We start from the raw sequence: 22322 nt of genomic DNA, 5'->3' as shown, positions 1-22322 counted from the left end.
ATTGACAAAAAAGAAGAATGTACGTAACTTATCTGTTTCTGGTAACAATAAAATCTATTTTAAATTAAATAAATTACCTTTTTTTATCAATTAATTTAATTAAAAAAAACTTTTTTTGCCACCCTGTATAAATAGTTATATTATTGTTTATTAATTACTGAATAGACAATTCAATAACCTTTCAAATGAGCTAGCACACGACACCTAGTCATCACGCCCAGATGGATGACTTCACTAGTATGATATATATGCCAAAAAATTACAATTTAAAAATAAAAATCGACCTCTTTCGGGATTTTTCCTTAAAGTCGCCAGCTTGCGACATTACAAATTTATTCCTTTCATTTGTACCATACTGTATGTGTAAAAATTATTTTTTTTATGTTGAACCCATCACCATCCCATGATAAAATTTTTATATGTTATTATCAACAGTACTATGTTTTTGTAGGAATATTATGAAAATTTTAAATTATGTACTTTTTGGAAAAAAACTTAATCAAAGTATATTTTTTTTGTTTGAGAAAAATTTGTTTATCATAACATCATGCTGTATATAAGTATATATTACTATAAAGAGCTTTAAAAATGCTGCAAATGACACCTCTCCCAGCATTCTAGCTTAATTAGGACAGCTTCTACAACCATTCCAATAAAGTATGGTCGCAGTGTTTTGAATTTTTTTGGAAAACTTTAGATAACCATATTTCGGAAACGGCTTGGATAAAAATTTAAAATTTTGTATTTTTCTTCACATAATCATCCACTATGAATACTCTAAATTTTAACAAAATCTAAATAGGTCAGGAAAAAAATTAATTCAAAGTGTGTTGATTTGACCTGGAACAGCTCTATTACTTAAACATACTCAACTTCTTACCTCAACTGGTGGAGGTGTCCATTCCTTCGATTTTCTAGGTCTAAATGGAGGTATTTCCGGTATACTATCTATGGTAATTCCTCCTGTATTTCTGTGGCTGTGTCCTGAAGAAGTGTTCGACGAGGAAGCACCTGGAGTTGTCGGAGTGGGAACTGGTGTTGTCTCTTTGGATAACTCTAAATCGTGCTGTCGTAGTTTCTCCATAGATTTCTTTAAGCTTTCTGGTGCGTGGGATACAGTGTGGCTAGGAGAAACGGAAAATCTGTAAAGTAAAAAAAAATGAAGATAGAGTGTAACCTATAGGTAGGGTTACCATAATTTATAAGGCCAAATCCGGACAGGGGTAGTCCAAGGGGTTGTAGAAAATGTAAAATGTGAATTTAACTGTGTTGCTACCTATACATTGTACATATATGCGAAATGCATATGGCACAATTAAAAGTACAGCTATTTCGCTACAATATGCAACTAACATCGAAAACTAAACTTCTAGGTGCTGCGCAGAATGAAATTTTCCACCGTGCGTTGGGCCAAGTGTTTTCCATTTTTTTTAGCAAAGAAAAAAATCCGGACATTTCTTATATCCGGACGCCAATCCGGACATGTCTTTCAAATCCGGACTGTCCGGACGAAATCCGGACATATGGTAACCCTACCTATAGGCCATTTTCTTTGTGTATCTGTAAGTGCCATTGATTTTTGTATCTCATCATTAGCACTGTCTATGATAAAAATCGCATGAACCATCATAAAAGTCTTTCTGCTGTCCCTGTTTCTTCCATCATCTTTTCAATGCCTTTCAGTTGCTGTTCAAAAGGAGAAATATTTTCAATCTCTTTTATATTTTCTTCAAAAGACGAAATATCGACATCAACCTTATACCATGGACATCAACTATGTTTTCCAACGAAGATATTTTCCAACGAAAAGGTAATGGAAAGGTTTAACTGAATGGAAAACGGAATTTTGAATAACGGAAAAGATGGAAAACATAATACGTTGTTAAATACAAAGAGCTGAAACTAGAAGAGGTGGGAAATTATCAATAGAAACCTATAAAACATTATATTGATAGTTTTCTCACCTTTACACTTATCGAAGTCAAACTGTCACAGGAGAATTTTATAAAATTCTACTGTCACAGTGGCAGTTGTCAAACTCCTCTGATACGTGTAAAGGTGGGAAACTATCAATTTAGTGTAAATTTATAGGTTTCTGTTGATAATTTCCCACCTCTACTAGTTTTATCTCTTTTGATTTCACAACGAATTATGTTTTCCGTCTTTTGCCGGTTATTAGCGCACTCATCACTGTATTATACAGAAATAACCTAACTAAGCAGTAATGAAAATTATTAAATATAAAACATAATATGGTTGATTAATAGAAAATAATTGAAGACACGAGTGGAAGATGTTACCTAACATTTCTGCCCTGTTTATACCCTGAGATGATTTGCTTAATAGTACTTTTTTTAACCTGTTTTTCCATATACCTAAACATTGGATGCTTTTCCTTGACGTTTCAGATTTCCTGGTGCATAAAAATGTTAAATGTACATATCACTTACAGAAACTCAGCGGAAGAAGACATTAAAAGCAGTTAACACCTTCTTCCACTTCAATCACGCGAAGTATACCGTACACCCTATAAAAAGATCATATAAGTGTCATTACTGTGACAGCACCTGTTTTATGACAGTGTCCGTAAAATTGCTTATTAAAGACAGTGAAAACTACACTAAGGGCCGGTTGTTCGAACGCTAATCAAAAAGTTGATTATTATCAAGTCCCCTTAACACCCATCAAATAACAAAATCCGTTGTTCGTACGCCAATCAGTTGATTGTAGTCAATTATGTTAATTATCATTATGATAATTAACAAATTTGATTGATTAAGTAATTATTAATTAACATAACAATGATTAACATAATTGATAAACTAATCAATTAATCTCATAATTATTGTAATCAATTATGTTTTCAGCAACCCAATCAAAGTTGACATTGGCAGTTGGTGACAGTAATTAAATATTTGATAATGATCAGTTGATTCCATTTTTGATTAGCGTTCGAACAACCGGCCCTTAGAGTATAAAAATATTGTGCTACGTCATTAAGTGATAAAAGAATGGTTTTACCTGAAAAACAAATAAAAAACTGAAATAGATACGAGTAAATGAATTTGGAAGTTATTTGAAAATACTAACTTTGAACCTAATTCATCATTTCAAAAAGTTTATCTTCTACAAAACAAAAACAGACTACCGAATCCAGAAAATGTTAATTTGCTCAGGTTATACCCTATTCCACGAACATACGACTCTCTTGGATTATCTCCACAACGAATATTTTACTGTGCAAAATATGAAGAACGAAAGTAAATTGAAAATTACATTGTTGTTTATTGGAATAATTATTAGAGCCATTTACTTTCGTACTTCTTATGTTGTACACTAAAATATTCGTTGTTGCGATAATCCAAGAGAGTCGTATATTCGTGGAATGACCCATAACTGAAAAACGGGACAAATTACCGATAAAAAATGGAAACTTTAAAAAGCAATTAAAATTAGTTAAAAACGAATTTCGGTGGTTCTAGAAAACATTTTTTTGTGATGACGAAACTGTAACAAACAGAAGAAGAACAAACTGAAGTTTATTAAAAAATAATCGTTTCTTTTTTTGTTCAATTTAATTTAATAAAAATCATGTTGCTTAAAAATATTTCTTTTTCTTTTATACCAACATTGTTCACGTGGTTACGTCATGTTGGTGTAACAAGGCGTTATACACGGTGTCCCGAAAAGATTGGTCACAAATTATAACACAGATTCTGGAGTCAAAAATATGTTGATTGAACCTCACCTATATACAATAGTGCACACAAAAAAAGTTACAGCCCTTTGAAGTTACAAAATCGATTTTTTTTTTATTTATCGAAAACTCTTAGAGATTTTTTTATTGAAAATGGACATGTGGCATTCTCATGGCAGCAACATCTTAAAAAGAATTAAAGTGAAATGTGTGCACCCCATAAAAATTTTAGGGGGTTTTGTTCCTTTAAACACCCCCAAACTTTTGTGTACACTACAATTAAGTAATCATTTTTGTGGCACCATTAGTTAAACACAATGTTTTTAAAACTTTTTTGCCTCTTAGTACTGTTTCGATAAGCCAGTGTTTATCGACATATTCTGAATATTTGTCGAATCCACCACATATATGCATATGGTTAAGAACGATTATAGAGACCTGTTAATAATCTGAAAATTTATTTATAATTTATATTTTTAGGTATATTTTGAAAAAGAAGCCACATCTCTATAAAAGGCGATTTGTCAAAAAAAAAAGACTATGAGGCAAAAAAGTTTTAAAAACACTGTGTTTAACTAATGGTACCACAATAATAAGTTTAATTGGAACGTACACAAACATTTGGGGGGTTAAAGGAACAAAACCCCCATAAAATTTTTATGTAAATATATTAAAAAAGGAGCCGCATCTCGATAAAACTGGCTTATCGAAAAAATACTAAGAGGCAAAAAAGTTTTAAAAACATTGTGTATAACTAATGGTAACACAATAATGAATTAATTGGAACGTATACAAAAGTATGGGGGGTTTAAGGGAACAAAACTCCATAAAATTTTTATGGGGTGGACAAACTTCACTATAATTTTGTTTTAAGATGTTCCTGCCAGAAGAATGATACATGTCCATTTTCAATAAAAAATCTCTAATAGGTTTCGATATATTGAAAAAAATCGATTTTCATTTTGTAACTTTAAACGGCTGCAACTTTTTTTATGAGCACATTTGTACTAAGGTAAGTATTTTTGACACCAGAATGTGTGGTACAATTTATGACCAATACTTTCGGGACACCCTGTATATAATCAAAATAAAAAGCAGACCTATTGTTTATTTACTTTTGCCTATTTATCCTTCTAACATAAGCATAAAAATTATCTTAATAAATTATTGTTAATGTTGTTCTGAAGCTATTTTCTTGTGGCATTTTTACAATTTTAACTATTTAGAATGGGAAATAAGCCACAATATTATTAAAAAATGATTCTTATTAACGTTTCGACGCCCAAATCGGGTGCCGTTGTCAAAATACAAAATACTATTAATATAAACAAAAATGTTGTTGCTTAGTAAAAAAAAATTCTTCTAATAATTTATTTAATTTGACTCATTTATATCGGCAATTCAGATACATATGATACATTTTAAAGTAGAAGACTTTAAAATGATATTGCCAATATTTATGAGTTGCGTTCCTGGGACGACTTTACTGAAAGATAGTTCATTCGATTACATGAAATCAACCCCAACTCAAGAATATCCGTCACAAAAAAATCATAGCATGTGATCTGTCTTTAAAAAGACAACCACATGCAACGGTGACATTAAAATTCTCGCGTTAGAGATCTCATAGTAAATTATTGTTAATAAAAAAAAAACGTAAATATTTATGTTTTCCTCATGATAGCCAATACTGCATTTTTCTACTTAACTCGTTCTTCCACTCGTGTCTTTAATTAATAAATACTTTAAAAAAGCCTTACAATTCGTTTATTAGCACTTACCTCGTGGTTGCCGATAAATATATGGCACTTATCACCTTTTACGGATTTTCCAATAAAATATTATTTATCATTTACACTAGTAAGAAAATTTTATTAAAAATTGCAATAGTTAAATGAATTTTGAAAAATAATAAATAATTTGAATTAGGTTTTTGCCAAAAGAAAAAACAATATAATATGAAAATTAATTATAGGGATGTTTTGCACTATTTTTTACAGTATTTCTTGTCTAAATCTTCGGTTATTTTCGTTGTTCAGTATCCGAGAATCTGATTAAACAAATCAAAATTAAAGATACGGGTAATTTTTGATTCTTTTTTAGTTTGAAACTAAAAATATAACTTATATACACCGACGCTATAAACTTTCATAGAGAAAAATATCTATGCAATCTAGACCATCACTAATCAAATGCGTTGGATGATGTGGTTTAATCCCAAACGATACGACCTTGCGAATAGATTTACAAAACGACGATTAATTACGCGCAACATTTAATTTTTATTTATGTTGTCGTAAAAATATTATTTGGGTTGTCCGGGTTCATGTTCGCAATAATTAAACCTATTATTTAATAGAGGAGTTCGTCTTCAATTAATATCGTCAGATATTGATTGCTTGCTTCATAATTTAAGTAGATGTGCGTGGATGATAAATTACAATGTCGATATACTCATAGATGCAGTTTATAGTTATGATTTAATTACACTCGTCGCAAAAAGTATGTATCACATAAATGTATTAAGTCTAGAAGTTTTGCTAGGTAGCCCCTACATTTTTTGGAACTGCCAGGGGATGAAACGTAGGAATATTTAACGGTGTTTTATTCCGATAAGATGAAAAATAAAAAATGAATTTCGACTCAATTCAAGCTTTCTGCTTAAGGGGGGAGGGGGGGGTATGGTTTGAAATATTTAATTTTTTTTATTATTTCAAATAAAAGTGCATACTTCCAAGAATACTCTCTGAAAATTTCAAAATAATCGGAGTAAAATTACCAGAGATACAGGGTGTTGAATATCCCTACCTTCGACTCACGTTGCCGCGGCTTCGCGCCAGCACGCTTGAGCGTAGTGAGAAATGTTAAACAACTGTTCGCCTTCTCTTTTGTAGATTACTCCTCGATTTAAAAAACATATTCCAATGTGCATCACTTTACGATTTGGCAGACAAATAAGAAGATGAAGATGCAGTTGTCAAAACTTTAAACGCATTTTTCTCAAAACTGCTTTTTCAAATGCGGTGGACATTGTAACTGAAAAACTACTGGGCCGATTTACCTGATATTTTGCACATATTTTCTTTGGACATTTCATGAGGTAACAACGTCGAGATATTTTTCTTTTTTTGCTTATTTTTTGTTCAACAATAATAAGTCAAAAATTTCATTTTTTTGAATTCTGAGTGATACCTAAAATTCAAAAATCATTAAAAATAAAAAAACTCGACGTTGTGACCTCGTGAAGCTCATAAGCTTATTAAATCTTTTTGATTTTTTTGTTTCGTATGATCGAGTGATGAGTTCTGATGTCCACCGCAAAATCCATTCTTTTGTGAGCTGCCTGTCAAAATTTGTCACCAATGGCTTATTTTCCAATATTTTGGATTGGATTTTTTCTAAGCATTCTTTGAATTGTATTTAATATGCTTATATAATTTAAAAATAAAATATTTGTACCATAGCTTCGAAAAAAATTCACAAAAATGTACTTGATATGTTGATTTCAAACCATACCCCCTCCTTAACCCAGGTATAACATACCAAAAGGCACCGCCAGGAAAACATTCCACTTTGCGGTTCAGAGAGCCCATATGAAACGAGTCTTTGTACTCTATGCAGAGTATGGCATTAACAAAATAAGAAAATCTACGGTTTCGTTTTGATTAAAATCTGTCTTCCTCCATCCCCCGATAGCACTATTTCTAGGTCTACCTGTTGTCAAGGAGGCTCTAAGGAAGACAGATTTTTACCATTCCGACCGTAGATTGTCGATATAAATTAAAATAATTTATATCGCAGTATGGATAGAACGCCCTCTAATGGGGAATAAGCGAAATGAATTTTGACTCAAGTCAAGCTTTCTGCTTAACCCAGGTATAACATACCAAAAGGCACCGCCAGGAAAACATTCCACTTTGCGGTTCAGAGAGCCCATATGAAACGTTAGAGGGCGTTCTATCCATACTGCGATATAAATTATTTTAATTTATATCGACAATCTACGGTCGGAATGGTAAAAATCTGTCTTCCTTAGAGCCTCCTTGACAACAGGTAGACCTAGAAATAGTGCTATCGGGGGATGGAGGAAGACAGATTTTAATCAAAACGAAACCGTAGATTTTCTTATTTTGTTAATGCCATACTCTGCATAGAGTACAAAGACTCGTTTCATATGGGCTCTCTGAACCGCAAAGTGGTATGTTTTCCTGGCGGTGCCTTTTGGTATGTTATACCTGGGTTAAGCAGAAAGCTTGAATTGAGTCGAAATTCATTTCGCTTATTCCCCGTTAGAGGGCGTTCTATCCATACGGCGATATAAATTATTTTAATTTATATCGACAATCTACGGTCGGAATGGTAAAAATCTGTCTTCCTTAGAGCCTCCTTGACAACAGGTAGACCTAGAAATAGTGCTATCGGGGGATGGAGGAATTTTGAATTTTTGGAGGACAGATTTTAATCAAAACGAAACCGTAGATTTTCTTATTTTGAAAAATAAAAGACTAACAAACCAAAAAATGATAATAACAATTATTATTCAACAAACATGGAAAATAGAAATATATGAAATAAAGAATTTCAAGGACAAATGTAACAGTTTAGTATCTGGTATTATGTATTAACACCTCTGGCTCTAATGACGTCCCTTACTCTCTGTGGAAAGCTTCTTATAGTTAAAAAAACTCTAAACATGAAGTAAAACCACTTCTATGTAAAAGGTATATTTACTAAAATTTTAAAAATCCCAATGGATTAAATAAAATAGGTTCATTCAGAACGTTTTCGGACCTATCAGTCCATCATCAGTGAATTCATATATACTTGCTAACTAGCCCCAGAACCAAACAATGGTTGTACTTATAAATCAATCTACATTATAGTGTTATGTATTTGTAAAGGCTAAACGCCGATGTTACAAGAATACCTTCAGGATCACGTAAACGACATATGGCGGGCGTATGTGAAAAGGGAAAGTCGAAAAAGTATAATATTGGGAAAACGGGTTTTTGTGATTTTTGTGACGTAAATGCAATACATTATTATTTTTTCAATAAAATGTGATTTATCTTCTGTGTATGACTTCATTATGTCGCAAGAATACATTTTTTGTAGTAAATATCGAGTATATCGAATATTTTTTGACAAAAATAGAACATCCCGATTTTTACAAACATTTTTGAAGTTATATTTCTTTAGGCGCGATTGAGGGTGATTATTTATTATTAATCTGCGCGCATGCGCACACCGACAGTATGGTAATAGTCGTTATACGGGCTCTGATTGGGTGTTGAAGTGATCTGTCAATAATAATTGTTCAATATGGAGGTAAACAAATGTATCCCTATTCCACGAACATACGCCTGTTTTGGATTACTTCGACAACGAATATTTTACTGTGCAAAATAAGAAGAACGAAAGTAAATTGCAAATTACATTGTTGTTTATTGGAATAATTATTAGCGCCATTTACTTTCGTACTTCTTATGTTACACAGTCAAATATTCGTTGTCGAAGTAATCCAAAACAGGCGTATGTTCGTGGAATGGCCCATATATTAGTTTTATTGTTGTGAGGACAGAAACAAAAAAGTTTATAATTGTAGTGACTTTAAATAGTTTTTAAAAGCAACAGGTAGGTAATAATAATTGTAAATGTTTCAGTATCGCAATAAAAAATTACATAACCTATTTAGAAAATGTAAAATAAAGCTACCTAGTATGTATGTAAAATAAACCTACCTACCTAACCAATAAAATTTCTAAAAATATTCATCTAATATTGTTTTCTTGCTCTGTTTTGTTGTGTTGTAATATTTGAATTCGATAGACATCAAACTAATGTGGTTAAATTCGGAAGTGTCAAGTTGTTCAGTTGCTCTATCTTCCAGTATAATGCATATGTCCCCGCAACCGATATCCAAAGGTGCTGGAACTTGAACACAATGCACGTGGGTTCAATCCCCAATACAAACTTTTATTTTTTTATACATTTAATGATTGTAAGTATATTATTATATAATTTTTTTAAAGAAAATACGTATTTAATTAAAATGTTTCCAACAATTATTGTTCAGAAATCATTTGTGGCATTTTTCAATGTGTTTGTGTGTGTTTTATTCTGTTATAAGTATAACTTCTTACATGCGTACAAAGTACACACACATTCTTTTTTTATTAAAACCTTGGTACTAACAAAACATATCTAATTATTACTAGTAATTTATTATTGTTAATTACCCTCTGTTAGTTATCTTCGTGGTCAGATGCATCTGACAAAATATCCCTTACAGTATCTGACTTATTTATTAACCCAAACGCAAATCGGAAAAAAATTCGAACGCTTTTAATCATATGTACCTCTATTCACAAAATATTTCATTTATTTTCATATATTTCACATATAAGTCTACATAAGCCCGTATTACTTTAAAAATCTCATATTTAGTCGGTTATATAATTTTACACATACCAAATCGCGCATAAATATGTGTAGAATGACTTATATCTCTTTTCTTCTAAGTGTAATATCCATTTTTGGAATGTATGGTGTACTTAGCTCATTTTTCGCATTTTTCGACTTATATCCCTTTTCACATACACCCGCCATATATACAGGTTTCCTTACCTTCCTATCAGCTTTGAAGTATTTTCTTCTGGAGATGGAGTATTATTTGACATCCTGCTGGCCTCTCTTCGAGCCCATTCTATCTTAGCCATTTCCGTGGCTAACCATCCAGGAATATCCGGAATGGCGCAAGTTATAATGAACCTTATAACTAACATTATGTGCTGAAATAAAAAATGTCGTACAGTAGGCGGTACTGTAGGCTAAAGTAATTTTATGAATAAAAGAATAAAGTATTTTTATTATTAATTTATTTATTATTTCTTTTTATTTATTATTGACATTTTCGGTTCAAAAATAATATTTAAGAATTACATAAAACCGGTATTAGTTAATATCCTTATTATAGACATACATAAAATTGGAAACTATACATGTTTTATAACGGACTCCCCTCGTCGCGTAAATTAGAGAGAAGACGGAGTGAGAAGGCGCTAGGAAGAGGATTGATAGAGGTAGGGAGAGAGAGAGAGAAACAAGCTACAACGAATTATCAAAATTGACAAAATAGTCGCAAAATCAAATTGTTTAGCAACTTTTATAAAATAATTTCACTTACCTCTAATGCTACGATTAATAATATAGTTTGTGTGGCTGTCATGTCTGAAAACATTCGATGTACTTGTCCCGAAAGGCCAATCAGGGCGCAATTGACCAACACAGCCATAATGCTCATGTGCTCCATACAATTCTAAAAATAAAATTACTGTGCTAATCTTGTTTTAACAAATTAGTTTTTTTTTATAAATATACTAATTGCCAAAAAGGAAGAACTAACAACACGGGTCTTTGGTATTTCTTGAGTCTTTTATAATTACTATTCTGCGTTTATTATTGCCTTTTGTATTGAGTTCCTCCAGAACCCAAATTCCTCCAGATCCTCTGACTGCATCTTTTCGCCTTTTTCTAGAGCGTCCTACAGCTCTTCTCCCATTTAATCTTTCCCAAAACATATGTATTATTACTCTGATACTGTGTATCACATGTCCTGCCCATCTTAGTCTATTGGTCTTTATGTACTTAGTAGTTTTCTTTCTGAACAGAGTATTTAATTCGTTGCTGATTGTAGCTCCGAGGTATCTGAATTTTTTGACCACCTCGGTCATTTATAGAAATATTTTGTTCTTATTAGCTGTCGTTTCTGCTTTTGAATGACCATGTATTTTATTTTCATTTACATGTAGAGCAATATTTAATGCAGTTTCTTCAGAAGTCGAAAAAATATCCTTAACTTCTATTGATCACTGTGCTACTGTATCTACATAATCAGCAAAGATGAGAACAATCTTGGGTCCCAGAACAGCTATGTCGGGATTATTCTTCGGATAAAGTACCCCGCACAAACCTTATGGAAATTAGGTCCCAGTGGATTTCGTTCATACTTTGGGAAGATACTCTTTGAAGCATCCTGATAAAAAGTTCTCATGGGCACATCTCAATCGTATGAAGGATTTTCAAGATATAGAGGCACAAACTAGGAAAATTATTAGATTTACTGGGTATTCCAATTCCCTGAGTTACTGGTTATCTGGCAACATGTAGAAGTTTGGATCAAGGAAAAGTACTGGTAGTCTACGATTTTTTCCTGGCTATCCAATGGCGACCTTTACTTTGACCTTGACCTTCAACGGACGTCATCTTCTAGAGTTTCGAGGGTTTTCGGCATTTAATTGATTCAAATGAATTACTGGAGGGTTTTTTGAGGTCGCTCAACACGAATATACCACCAGAACCGGCTCCCGGAGCACCTGGTTTCCAAGGTCAATGAAAGGCGCTCTTGGAGTTTCGAGGGCCTTTGTTACTACATTAATGCAAACGGATTAGTTATAGGTTTTTGGGGTTGCTGAACACGAATACGTGATCAGCACAGACACAGGAGCACCTATTGCCTAAGACAGGTTATCTTCTGGAGTTAAAAACCTAAGAGTATTCCATTTGATTTCTCCATCTGATTCCTCCGAAACAGAAGATAACCTGTCTTAGGCAACGCTTCAGTAATTCATTTGCATCAATTAAATACCGAAAACCATCGAAACTCTAGAAGATGACGTTCTTTGCAGTGGCTCTGGCCACCACGTCCTCCGAAGGTCAATTCTGATGGCATATTGGTGTTTAGCGATCCGAAAAACCCATGAGTAATCTGTTTATATCAATTTAATGCCGAAAACCCCTCGAAACTCGAGATGATGACGTCCGTTGAAGGTCAAGATCAAAGTAAAGGTCGCCATTGGATACTAGTACTTTTCCTTGATCCAAACTTCTACATGTTACCAGATAACCAGTAACTCAGGGAATTGGAATACCCAGTAAATCTTATAATTTTCCAAGTTTGTGCCTCTATATCTTAAAAATCCTCCATACGATCGAGATGTGCCCATGAGAACTTTTTATCAGGATGCTTAAATAGTATTTTTCCAAAGTATGAACTAAATCCACTGAGACCTAATTTCCATAAGGTTTGTGCGGGGTACTTTGGTTAGTAGATTCATTAGACTTTGATTTCATTAAGTTTGTACCGGATATGTAACTCATTCCTTTTTGCCTAATGTGTAGAATATATTCATCATCATCACTATCAAGGCTTTCAATTCCTAATGGAATATTTGCAGGTCTTACTTAGAGCTCTTTAATTAGCTTATTTCGGCGGATTACTCGTCATTCTTCTTGTATACATATTATCAAAGTTTGTGTATGACTTAGCTTTCGTTACAATTTTCTTCCACTCTTTTCTATCTGTGCATAGGTCCCTCCAGTTACTCACTTTCAGGTTTTTGATATATGTATATTCTTTTCCCTTCATAATGTGTCTTATTATTTCATGATTCATTCTTCTTCATATTTTCCTATTTCCCATTCGTATCGGGCCCATAATTCTTCTGAGGATTTCCCTTTGGAATATTCTTAATCTTTCTTCATCTTTATCTGTGAGGCACATTGTCTCAGCTGCGTATGTAACTACTGCTCTGTACATTGTCAATTTTGTATTTCTAGATAAGCTCTGTCCTTCACTAGCCTATGGTATCTCCAGTATGTTTTGTTGCCAATTAGTTACTTAATTAGTTACATTCGCTCAGTTACTTTTTCACTTCTCTTATTTTTGCCATTACCAATTAATCCCAAGTATTTAAATTATTGAACTCTTTCAAAAGTGTAGTTTTCTATCTTGATTTCTCCCGCCTTGTTATCTTCTCTTCTACAGCAAATTAGATATTTTGTTTTTACTTTGTTAATTTCTAGACCTCTTTCTAGAATATATTATAAATAGTAAGATATGTAGTAAAGTATATAGTAAAAATATATGTAGTCAAATAAATGGTAAAAATATAAGCAAAGACTTCTTCTTCTTCTTAGCCTTCTATCGTCCACGTTTGGACATAGGCCTCTCTCAACTTCTTCCATCGGTCTCTATCCTGAGCAACATATTTCCAATTTGTTCCAGCTACTCTTTTAATATCATCAACCCACCTCATCTGTGGTCTTCCTCTCGGTCGTTTACTTTGGTTATAGCAGTTGGATTTCCCGCTATAATGTTTTGTTAATAGCATTCATTAATTTTACATCCTAATTCCCAAAAAGAATGGCTATTTTCCAATTTATTTTGTGAGTTGTATATCATATAAATATTTTAAAGCCGTCCCTGCTTGAAAGTTTCAGAGCATTACAAGGTATTGCGTAACGTTGAAAAGCACCATAACTCCCCTTGAAAAAATGGTTTAGCCCATCTGAAAGTACCGTACTTCCCTTGAAAAAATGGTTTAGTCCATCTGAAAGTAACTGAGTTTTTTGTCAAGTAAGCACCTCTAAGGATCAAAATCGCTCGGTACTTGCGTCGTTTTTTTTTCTCGATCCGTGGCTTCAGAGAGAAGCGCAATTTAGTCCGGTTTGAAAATTTGAAAGGGTAGGATCTGCTCCGCTGCCGGTACTCACCCGACAGGGCGTTGCCCGTTGTCCTTTGCCGGCATTAAGTATAGTATTGTCGTTTTGTGAAGCTATGAAGATCTAGTAACCTGTAGTGAGTGCTCTAGGAGGATTTTTACCCCATGATAATGGATTTGTATGGTGAAAATCGGGTACTCCTATGAGTTGTATGACGCAGTTCTATAAGCCGGCATTGTGTAGAAGTCTTTGTTCCTGTTTTATGATGTTCTGGTCCTGATTCACCGAAGAAACGTCTTTCCTGTCCCATTTTGAATGCCCCGCCACGCCTCGTGTCAAAAGGACACCGATGTCTTGTTTCCTGTTCCACTGAAAATGAAGCCCCTGTGTCGAAATGAACCCCTTTCCCCCCGTGTAGTGTTTGAAGTGTGACGATTGGATTTTATTAAAAAAAAGGTATGAGATGTTTTTGATTTTGTAAGGATTCCAAATGGATATAAAGTTTGCTAGTAAAGAGTTTAAAAATAATAATAATTTGCTTTTGCTTTCATAATGGTTGATGCAGTGACTTTGACATTTGACAGCTACGTCAAATCTTGTGTTGACATACGCTGCTAACCAAAGTTAAATTTTGTTGTATTGATAGAAAAATAATGTAAAGTTGAAGATTTTTTGTACTGAAGTAATGTAAAGAATTTGTAGATATTTTGCCATTGATTTTACCCCATAGTAAAGTCAATCACGTCAATCATTTCTTGTTTTTTGTTTAAAGATTTTTAAAAATATGTTTAAAAATACAGATTTTTTTGTTTAAAGGAAATTTAAAGATTGAAGTTTTAAATAAACGTTTTTGAAAATGTACCTTTTCTTTCTGTAACCTTTTTTGGAAAAGTATTAACCAGATGTCTAATGCAACTGTGTTAAATTTTTAGTGTAAAGGAGAAAGAATTTGGCATAGACGCCAGTGTTGAGAAAAAGTAGCCCAGTTTAACCCCAACAGAGGAATGTCCCTAGTAAAGAGGAATGTCCCCCCAATTGATACCCGTAAATGGCCCATATGTCCAGTAAGTACCCCATATGTGAACCAGAGGATTTATTTCGAAAGGCGTCCTTTTTTTAAATAGTAGAAAGATCCTCTAGTCTGAGTAAGTACCCTTTTGTATTTTGGTAGTTTAGTCTTCTTAACACCCCTCACCCCCCTAACGAATCTGCGACCTAGCCACCGCATAACCAATGAGCTGCCGTCTCGCAAAGAGGCTTTATGTGTCTGTTCCTTCTATCTGTTCCCCATTTCGACCCCCCAGTATGTATGTAGTTAGTCTATCCCTGTCACCATATGAACAGACATGTAAAACGCTTCATGGTAAGGTCTCCAATGTTGTATCGTCGCATTCCAATGTTGGTCTTTGTGTCTAGCAATGTGGCCTGCGAAGCTCCATTTAAGTTTGGCAACTTTTGTTGTTATGTCCTCGAATTTTGTTTTTGATCTTACCTAGTCGTTCCTCTTTTTATCTGACAGTCGTATACCTAACATTGCTCTTTCTGTTGTGGCTAGTTTATTCATATTTGCCTTGGTTAGGATCCAGATTTGACATCCATATGTCATGATAGGAAGGATGCACTGGTTGAACACTTTGCTCCTCAATTATTGGGGAATTTTGCGGTTCTTAAGTATCCAACTAAGTTTTCCAAATCCTGCCCATGCTAGTCTTGCTCTCCTAGTAAATTTCGCACTTTGGTTCTCTTTGTCAAGTTTCAGGATTTGGCCTAGGTAGATATATTCCTGGACTTTTTCTATCTCACTGCCATTTATAGTTATACGTCTGGGGTCATCTGTGTTTGTCATTCTCATGTTCGTTTTCCGGCCGACGTATTGGGAGCTGCCTGCGAGTTCTTCCATCATAATTTGCAGTTCCTCGAATGAGCTCGCTATAATCACAATGTCGTCAGCGAATCTGAGGTGGTTTAGCTTCTTGTCATTAACGTCAATGCCATAGGTTGACCAATTTGTCGTTTTGAAGACGTCTTCTAGGGCTAGGTTGAAAATCTTTGGCGATATTACGTCTCTTTGTCTCACGGCTCTCTTAATGGGGATGGGATTTGTATTCTCGTCTAGTTGTACTATCATAGTTTCATCCCGAAGCGAACTGAATCTAAGCTGTCGAAGTATGCACATTAATAAAAAATTAAATGCGTACGGACACATTAGCGACATCTATTTAGAGACAGAGAAAATTCTCTATAGGTCGGAGTGAAAATATAGTAAATATATAAAATCACAAATGTCCAAATAAAGTTTGGATGTAGTTACCTGCCATGTTCCAATGTTAGGCACTCTTTGACCGAATGGTCGTTGACAAACGTATGCAAGTTTGAAGGCGTCGCTCCTAATTTCTATTAAATTATTAAGCATCGCACACAACGCAGCTGGAGGAAAAGCTGAAGAAAATAAAATTACATATCCCAACTGTATCGTCATTTCTAAATGATCAGCAAACGTTCCATCATACTGTAACACAAACAGAAATATTATTCCTATATTTTACAAAGCTTGCCATTAGACATAGCCCAATGATTGTCAATATACTATTATAGTTCAAATCAAACCCTTCTTTCAGTGCGTCTTAGTTTATCGAATTATAACGCATTAAGTTGGAAGTGACAGAAAAAACTTACGTCCGTGATTATTACAAATAGAACTTAGAAAGTTATGTATCGTTGACGAGTAGTTGCATATTAAAGCGACTTCTGCTTATGCATAACCAATCAATGATGCAAATAAAGATAATTTGACGCAAAAGTACTCGACCATGACAGTGCTTTCACAACGTCAACGGGTACAATGGCAATTAGCATTCTAGGTTAGTATTTTCCGACATTGTATAGTAAAAATTTTATTTTGTATTTATTTTTTCATTAAAATATTTTAAATATTAATATTCTGGCAAATGTAAATTTAACTAAAATGTCATGCAATGATTCGCGAAAGTCTTAAAATCCCATATGACGTCAAAATTAACGACGCACTGAAACAAAGGTTTGGCTTGAACTTCAGCGATCATATTATATTATTTTGTTTAAATTACCTTATATAGAGTACTTTCTAATTCAGCTTGGCTCATTGTCCTCTTTGTATTCAGTTCAGAATTATCGTCTTTTGTTTCGTTGCTTTGAGTTTCGGGAGTTTCTGCGGTTCCGGGTGGCGACTTATTGCCCAGGGGGCTCAAGGCTCCCCACATATCGAAGCTGAGTTTAGCCAATCGCATGTGTTCCAGCATATACGGCAAAGCTGACTCTTTAAGGTTTCCTATCACTTGGCGAGCAATCAACAATGCAGCCAATTGCTGAAAATAAGAAACGGTAAGTATAGCAAACTGAGAAATATGACGAGGCCGCAAGAAATGCATTTTTAACAAAATAAGTTTTTATCGTTTTGATCACATGAGTTCTATTAAATAAGAGGTCGAGCTCCTTCTTCTTCTTCTTCATGTACCAAGCTCTTTCAGACTCGTTGGTTACCATCATAGTGTGACATAATTATGTCACAGACTGTTTTCAGCTCCCGGCCTAACAGACCCGAGTTGTTTACCAAGTAACCTTTTTTTATGATTTATGATGTTCTATTCCTTCTCGACTTTTGGAGTAAATTCTTTCTTGTTTCTTGTAAATACTATTCGAGATGTTATTTATTTCTAGAACATTGAATGTTGTATAAATAGTAGGTTTTTGTAATTAGCAGGGCAGTTGTGAATTTGAAAACGTCGGTGTACTTTGATATGTAACGGACGCGGTATATTTTTGAATTTGTAATTAGATAAATTATTAGATTTAGTGTAATAAATAAATTAGATATCGTAGTTTGTAAAATAAAGGATATAAATTCAGTGTTTTTCATTTGTTTAGATGTAAGGTATTAAAAAAAAATAAAGTCAACTAAAACTAAACATTAGTGCCTAAAAGATCATAGAAAAGTCAATTTTGTAACAATAGCTATCTTAATTTTTCTTTCAACCCCATACCAATCTCGCAAGTGATTCAACCATGAGGTTATTCTTCGCCCTGGACTGCGTTTGCCAGATATTTTTCCTTGTCTCTCATTACATATCCGAAATACTCCAGTTTTTTCTTCTTGGTGCTTTTTATAATATCAGTAGTTCTAGTATTGTAGAATTTCTAATCTTCTCCACCGAAGAAACTTTTAAAATTCTTCGATCGATTTTATTCACAGTCCAAGACTCGACACCATAAAGTAAGACCGAGAACATGTAGCAGCGAAGTGAATTATCCTCAATGCCAATTTTAGGTCTCTGTTAGATAATACCTTGGACATCCTTCTAAAAGCGGCTCTGGCCTGCTCTATCCTAGATCTAATTTCGCCGTGACTTTCTGCGTTACAATTTAATTGCTGTCCAAGGTAAAAGGTTTTATCAACTTGTTCTAGTTTGGTATTATTTACATATTATATAGACGGTTTTATATTCTATTGTTTATTTATTACGAGTATTTTGGTTTTCCGTGTCTAGACCCTTCCCTACAAATATAAACCTGCCTCGAACTCTTTATAATCTTATTAATACAGAATTGAAGCCCGCCAAAGAGCGGTATTTTTGACAGAAAAAAATATGGGGGCAAGAATTTGAAAATTGAAATTGAATGAATATAAGAAAATTTTGACAGATCTTAAATTATAAAAATATCACTTACCTCTTTAAGTCTAGCTTGGTCTTGTAGATAAAAAGCGATATAAAACAACGATAGAAATGAATTCACGAATTGGAACTGAAAAAGATATAATTGTTTCAGATACGATAATACCAAAGATTTTACGTAACTCATCCTGTACACAAAAAACATTGTCTAAGTGAACTACATTATTCATGCATGCAACTTTTAATAGAGATTTAAGAGAACCATTTTTTATGAACCAAAATACCTGTCTGGCATTTCAGCCATAGATATAATAACATATAGATTAGGTAAGGTCGAAAAATAGCGTAACGCGGAGCAGTTCGGGTCGGTGGTCTATCTATCTCTCTCTATCAGCGCTTAGCATTCTCTCTCTAGCATACGATGGCCGCTGCCTCTGTGTCTGTGTCGCTCCATTACTCCCACCCCTTGGTGTAGATACGCTCACACTCGCACGACAGACAAAGATAGCAAGACCACCGTACTTGATATTGGCGTTACACCCCGATACATTGAGTGGCATATCCCTAGCCTGGTCTATTGTTACGATGTCTATGATTTTAGCTCGTTTATTTTGACGTTTCGATTTCGGATGTGGAAATTGAAACGTCAAAATAGAAAGTTTACAGCTACATTATATTAATTATTTTACAGCTATATTGATTTTCCAGTGCATTAAAATGAGAACATAATAGTACATTATTCAAAATATACATTTAAATAGGGAACTTACACATTTTCTTTTATTACATAATAATGTTCAGTTTTGTATAAAAATGAGATTTCCAAAATTTCACGCTTCAAAAACTCATAATAACTTAGAAGTACAAATTTAAAGTCTTCGGTATCTTAAAATAGGTCAAACGGCCCGTGACGTCACTCAGTTTAACTATATGGTTCCGTCTATTATTATAATTAGGTATATTCTTCTTCTTCTTCTTTAGTTTATTGGCCTCCACCTATTTTGGTACACCTCGTCGCGAAATAAAGGAAAAATATTTATATTCTATTAACATTTATCGTATGTCATTGTAATAATATATACCAGTTTGTTGACATTGGAGTTTGATATAGTTATTGAAGGAAAGGAAAGAAGGTTTACTACGGAAAATAAAACCATTTTGTAAAAGTACAGTTTTCTATGAATAGTTCAAACGATCAAAACACTTGTAACGTCAAATAAACTGACGTTTATAACGTCTAATTTAAAATTCTGTTTACTTTGTTGGAAAAATGTAAATGTTCAAACGAGTGACGTCACGACGCGTTTTAGGCCACCTGTTTTAATTTGAATTTTTAATCGCCTTTGGGGGCCAAACGAAAGACCTACAAAATTTTTTTTATCTTTGATACATGTTTTAAATTATGTTCTGTTGTGACTTATAACATTTTTTTCGAATTTAAAAATTTATGCAAGTTCCCTATTTACCGCTAAATGTTCATAGTTATAAACCATACCACGAGCGGCGCTATAAACTCTCATCGAAAGTTTCCCTACTATGTGCGCATATGGTATGGAAACTGCTTCCAGAAAAGTTGCTTTGTGGATAAACAAGTTGTTATTCAAACAAAAAATTGAAATTTTGAAAACAACAATAAAAACATCTCTCTATATTCGTCGTCTCTTGTGCTTGTACATATATTGTAAAAGCCGGAGATACAGGATGCAGCCAGAAAAAAGTTTCTTAACGGAAAGTCTTGGATTTAAAATATTGTTTATTATTATTTTTATTTCAAATATTCTAATTGTTTAAATGTAGTAAATTTTGGATCTAGGGCTTTTCGTCTTCCTCGTATTACGAGAGATGTCGCTGTTTTGCGTCTCAAAAGGTGGAAACATTGCATCGCGATGTTTTCCCTTAAATAGGCAGGATTGTTGATTTTTGTTTCAGAGTTGTGACTGCATAGCTTCACTGATGATGTATAGATGCTGAAATAGCTATATGGAGATGGTGGTCCAACTCTGAATCAAATAAAAAAACCTGCCTTTATCTCGTGGAGCAAGATATACTGCCTTAACGTGCCATAAGCTATCGTCAGCTCTACGAAGTCAAGCCTTTGCTTGTTTCCGTTCTTAATAATTTTGTGTTCTTCTAATCTGATTCTATTATAATCTTTATTTATACTTTTGCCGATTTTCGAAGAAAAATGCAAAAAAATGATTCTCTTATACCAATGTCTTTTATCAACATCGTCAAATACTCTAATAATGACCTCAGTGTATGAAATGTATTCTATAGCAATTGGTAGCATAGTTATTATAACATTTAGAAGTTATATGGAGGTTGTACTTAGGATCTATCGTTAACAAGAGGTTTCCAACCGAGCCAACTATCAGCCTATAAGGTTCTGAGTCTACAAATACAAATATAAAGGCTAGAGATAATTATAAGAGAATTTACAAGTTATGTGAAAACCAAATTTCTCCCAACCAGTATGAGGTTTCTTAAATGCTCTTAGTATGAGAAAGGCTTTGTTCTCAATACAAGTCTTATCGCAGAGATGTGAAGACGTCAATTGCGACGTATACACATGTCTAGTTGATTACGAGAAAGCGTTTGATCGAACACAGCACACCAAGATGATGCAAATACTACAAGAAGCAGGAATTAACAGCCAAGATCTGAAAATAATTAGAAACCTTTACTGGATACAGACAAAAAACCTCAGAATTGAAGGTGAACACACCGAATATGTGAAAGATATGAGTGGAGTGAGGCAAGGCTGTATTTTTTCTCCTTAATCTTCAATCTCTGAACTATACAAAATATACCAGGATCCGGATATCATAACATTCATTAAAATAGGACGGCTGCGTTGGATGGGACATGTAGAAAGAATGGAAGAAGGCGAAATACCAAACAAACTATTCAAACAGATGCCAGTAGGAAAAAGAACAAGAGGAAGACCGAAGCTGAGATATTTAGAACAAATAGAAAATGATATAATAACCTTAAAAATAAAAAACTGGAGAAAAAAAGCACGAAACAGATCAGAATGGAGAAGAATCCTGGAACAGGCCAAGACCCAGAAAGGGTTGTCGAGCCAGTGATGATGATGATGATGAATCTCTATTCTAAAAGAAGATTTAGCGAAGTTTTACACAAAACTGAAAAAGGTATTCTACTAAATGGGTACCGCCTAAAGAACATCAAATATACAGATGGCACCATAGTATTTGCGGACAACCTAGAAGACCGAAGTCCTTATGAACCAAATTGCATACTACAGTCAACAATATCGCCTCAATATAAATGTAAATAAAACAAAGCTCATAATAATTAGTAAGAAAAATATAACAGAAGGTCAACTCTACGTCATCCAAACCTCGGTATAAAGAGTGACGTACTACAACTACCTCGGCACCATAATAAATGAAGAATGGAGGAACAACCAAGAGATAAGAGCGCGCATCGGAAAAAGCTTTCTTCAAACG

The 22322-nt window shown here is 33.8% G+C and overlaps 1 protein-coding gene across 1 annotated transcript in view; it reads right to left on the bottom strand.

Annotated features, from left to right (window-relative positions):
* LOC114334042 (anoctamin-8) overlaps positions 1-22322 on the bottom strand; it is a 96111-nt gene that overhangs the window by 17950 nt on the left and 55839 nt on the right. Inside the window, exons 10-15 of the mRNA XM_050649954.1 lie at positions 18905-18979; positions 17287-17544; positions 16512-16709; positions 10884-11015; positions 10325-10488; positions 881-1142 (exon numbers count right to left, since the gene is read on the bottom strand). Coding sequence (XP_050505911.1) covers positions 881-1142; positions 10325-10488; positions 10884-11015; positions 16512-16709; positions 17287-17544; positions 18905-18979 — 1089 coding nt within the window. The remainder of the gene's footprint in view (positions 1-880; positions 1143-10324; positions 10489-10883; positions 11016-16511; positions 16710-17286; positions 17545-18904; positions 18980-22322) is intronic.

The sequence above is a fragment of the Diabrotica virgifera genome, chromosome 4 (genome assembly GCF_917563875.1).
Source record: "Diabrotica virgifera virgifera chromosome 4, PGI_DIABVI_V3a".
In the NCBI taxonomy this organism is placed as follows: domain Eukaryota; kingdom Metazoa; phylum Arthropoda; class Insecta; order Coleoptera; family Chrysomelidae; genus Diabrotica; species Diabrotica virgifera.
The sequence above is the reverse complement of the archived record's forward strand: the minus strand, read 5'-3'. Positions and strand labels throughout refer to the sequence as shown.